General features: G+C 45.5%; 1 protein-coding gene across 3 annotated transcripts in view; it reads right to left on the bottom strand.

The window, feature by feature from the left end:
- RALB (RAS like proto-oncogene B) overlaps positions 1-3,719 on the bottom strand; it is a 45,515-nt gene extending 41,796 nt beyond the window's left edge. Inside the window, exons 1-2 of one of the 3 annotated variants that reach the window (XM_023534118.1) lie at positions 3,578-3,664; positions 2,818-2,957 (exon numbers count right to left, since the gene is read on the bottom strand). In XM_023534118.1, coding sequence (XP_023389886.1) covers positions 2,818-2,830 — 13 coding nt within the window. In that variant the 5' untranslated portion in view covers positions 2,831-2,957; positions 3,578-3,664. Of the gene's footprint in view, positions 1-2,817; positions 2,958-3,577 lie in introns of all 3 variants that reach the window. The other 2 variants (XM_011366106.2, XM_011366107.2) reach the window with 2 other exon arrangements.
- Positions 3,720-3,955: the final 236 nt, after the last annotated feature.

Genomic DNA, 3,955 nt, shown 5'->3' with positions numbered 1-3,955 from the left:
AAAAAAAAAAAACTCAGTTGTTCTATTTGGTTTAGGGACCAGTAAGATTTAAATTTTTAATTTCCAAAGCTACTGCATATTTGGCTAATTAATTCTAGCATCTGACAATGAAGAACTAGATGAAAGAATATAAAGTTTTGAATATAATATTAGAAGTTTCTAGAATAGTAAAAACTCCAGATGCATTATACCCTCCTACAGTGCATACTTTAGTAAGCTTATGAAACAAAGATTTTCTCAATAATGTCTGGTCTAAACCTTAAAAAAAAGAAATTGTGGTAGCTAGCCTCCAAGAATGCCAATGGTGCTCAAGCTCCCCTCAGGTAGTCAGTCCCCTCCCACATTGTACCAGGTTTGGTATGTCACTTCCAAGATTAGATACCAAGATACCACAGTTTCCTTCTTGATTGTCCTCTTTCTCTCCCCTCCCCTTCCCTCCTTCTCCTTCTCTCTCTCTCTCTCTCTCTCTCTCTTGCTCTGAGGAAAAAGCTGCCACGTTTTAAAGAGTCCTATGGAGAGGTCCACATGGTGAGGAACTGAGTCCTCCAGCCAACAGTCATGTGATTGAGCCATCTTGGAAGCAGATTCTCCAACCCCAGTCAAGCCTTCAGATGACTCCAACCTCAGAAAAGATCCCAAAGGCAGAAGCACCCAGCCAAGCTGCTCCCAGATTCCTGAACTTCAGAAACTGTGTGAGATAATAAATGTATGTCCTTTTAAACTGTTAAGGTTAGGTTAATTTATTACACAGCAGTAGAAAATTCATTCAAAAGACAAACTTTGAGGTAGCTAAACAGGACCAAACTACTATATTTCCTTTATCTCACGCCATATACTAAGTAAAATTACATATAGCTTGGACTATTTTAATTTGGCTCAGAGCTAACTTAATGTTTTCTATGTTAATGCCCAATCTAGTGGACCTAAAAGATATTGTATGTAAGTTGCCCACAAAGCACTGACAAAAGCAACGATGACAATAATATATTAGCAATGATCAATTAATAGCACCTTTTTCTGCATTTAGATTGCAAATTTTAAAAAAGGAAAAATTCCCAAAAGATTTGTCTACAATCATAATAGAGAACACTCAGGAAAATTATAAGCAGTTATTTTTTAAAGTAACACAAACTTGAAATTGAGACCTGGATGGCATTTTGTAGTTGCTGTAGTAACCACATATTTTGTGGTTTTGACACTCAGCTTCCACACTCTCTTCATCTTTCTTTCCACTCTCACATCCAAAAGCTCATACACCCTCTTGCCTACTGGCCCCTTTACTTTTAGAACATCTAAGAAAACATACACATATACACCCATACTTGTATTCTTAGGTACCTAAAGAACTGAGGAGCTAAGGGAGACAGATCAAGGTCCAATATTATCTCCAAGGCCAGATATTTATCTGGAACCGGTTAGATCAGTGGATCTGTGCCAAGCAGATAGCTGATGCTCAATAAATGTTAGTTTTCCTCCTCCTCCTTACCTACCCCACCCCCTCCCATGCGAGTTCCCCTTTCTTTGGTGTTCTGCTCTCTTTGACTCAAGACTTCTCTTCAGCCACATGAACTCACTTTAAAAAACAAATCCAAGTGTCTTGCATATCTAAGAGCAAGGGCTGTTTCTTTAGAAGTAGTTGGAGCCAGTGAAAAGTGGGAGGCTTGCACATCACCTTGAGACAAGTTACACTGGAAACCTTAGAAGAATTCACCAAGATCTATTCCAAAATGGCAGTTCTAGGTTGTTATATTGTCTCCAAACTGAACTTTCAGAAAAGGTCTCCAGCAATGTTTCCAACTTCGAAGACTGGATAAGAATTTAGTAACTGAATTCAAAAAGATATTGTGGGATTGGGTGATGTGACACAAAGGATTATCTCAACTCTCTGATTTAAAAATTTCTAGTCTCAAGCCATCTTCAGTCAAGGCAAGAACCTCGAAGAATGAAGGCAAGAATTTAGAGCGTTTCTACTTCCACCTTCTACCAAGACCCATTTAGATCCCATTTAAGGCTTTAATTCTTGTTTTCCAATTTTTATGTGTCTAGGTCCGATGTTACCAAAAGATATCTAATAATTTAAACCTCCACTTTTTTCCACCCAAAATCCTGGGAAAGGTTCTACTCTTCAGGCACAGGGAAATCCTGCTGAGAGATCTCAGATAAGAGTACACACTTTTCCAATGAGAAATACCGTGAATAGAAAAGGAAGACCCAGATGTGCCCAGAAGAAAGTACACTGGCTGATGACTAAAATCACAAACAGGGGATGTGGATGCCTGACCTCATTCCCACCCCAACTCTGTCCCACCCCGGCTACCACAAAGAACACCTTATACATTCCTTACTTGTTTAAGCCTAACCTTTTTACAGCTGTGGACTCTGCAGCACAGATAAGTGAAAAGCCATGCTCAAGATCACACCATTAATAAAGTTTCAGAACCAGCATCAAACCTAGCTAGGTCTTCACACTCTGCCCTCTTGTTCTTCCCAACATTCAATGCTACCTTTCACAGTCATCCCATTTGTGGGAACTTTCATATTCTAATTCTATTGCTCCAAGTTTTCTGCTTAGAACATGGGTCCCTTACACATCTAAAAGATACGCTGTCTTCTCTGATAATCAGTGCCCATTATCCATCCCCAAAATTTAACACAAAGAAATGAGGTTAGGAAACTAGGACAAAGCAAAAAGTTCACTGTTCTACAAGGGTTCAAATTAAGTCACAAATAACTCAAATGAACAAGCAGCCAAGCCTTTTCCATTGACAATTCTGAATCAGTCCACCAAGCACGAGAACTTCTCCCTAGAAGACTCACCTGATAACACCATCAAAGTTACAACGTTTCCATATTTACCTGAAAATTAGCACAGAAAGGGCAGTGCTCAAACGAGCAGTCTGGACGCAGCTATTTTTGCCACTAGCAGTTCTGAGCCAACCACGGAGAACCTTATATACCTATGAGGGCAAGAAGTGAGGTGTTGAACCCTGGTCCAGGCAAAGAGTTTAAGTCCACTGTGCCTATTAGAAGCCACATTCGGTGCCAATCCCTAGCAGAAAGGAACTAAAGGAAGGGAGGCGGGGGCGCAAACAAACAACTTAATGGTGATTTGCAAGACAGGACCAAAAACGGACCAAACAACTTTGGCACATGACCCCTGTTCAGCCCAAGTTCTTAAGGTACTGATAGGTTTCTGCAACACTTTAGTTCTCATTCTGCCCACAACAGCAACTAAAGGACTAAGGAAGTGGACCATCCTCGGGCCGAAGGCCTGAAAGGGCAGGAAGTGGAAGCAGAGGCCATTTGTGGGAAAAGGAAAGGAGCAGCGAAAAGGGAGAGGCTAGGGCACCGCCCCCATTTCCTCAGCCCCAAACCCGTCTGGGAGGCCTGAAGGCTTTCTCTAGGGAACTTCCCAAAGCCGCTGCTCCCGCGTCGCCCTCCGCCCGCCTCGGGGCGCGACGTGTCCGACCGCCCGCCACAGCCCTGCGCTGAGAGCGCGGGGGCAAGAAGCCACCCACTTCCCCAGCGCGAGCCCCACCCTGCCTGGAGGCACTCCTGCCGGGGCGCAGACACTCACCTAAGACCCGTCCGGCGCTGCCTCGGCCGTCCGCACCCGGCCCGCCGCTCTTAAACCCGCCCCGCCCTCCCCTTGGCCTTCTCCCGGGGCCGGACCCCAGCCGTCCCCAGCCGATTTGTCATTGAGCAGCCGGGACTCGCTTCCCCACCCCCGAGCGCGCCCCCGGCGTCGCCTAGGCAACCCCGCCTCGCGAGAACGCGCCCTCCCTTCCGCTCCGGTCCCCTAGTGGCCACGCCCACTGAGTGCCTATTAGCCAATCTAAGGCGGCGCTTCCAAGCCGTGCCGGGCGGGAGGGGCGGGCTCGGCAGGCCTGCACCGCCCCGCTCCATATCTTCGTTTCCGCGGCGGAGCGCGCTGCACGTGACCGCTGCTGCAGTG

This window comes from Pteropus vampyrus, unplaced genomic scaffold (genome assembly GCF_000151845.1).
Source record: "Pteropus vampyrus isolate Shadow unplaced genomic scaffold, Pvam_2.0 Scaffold120, whole genome shotgun sequence".
NCBI classification, from domain to species: Eukaryota; Metazoa; Chordata; class Mammalia; order Chiroptera; family Pteropodidae; genus Pteropus; species Pteropus vampyrus.
The sequence above is the reverse complement of the archived record's forward strand: the minus strand, read 5'-3'. Positions and strand labels throughout refer to the sequence as shown.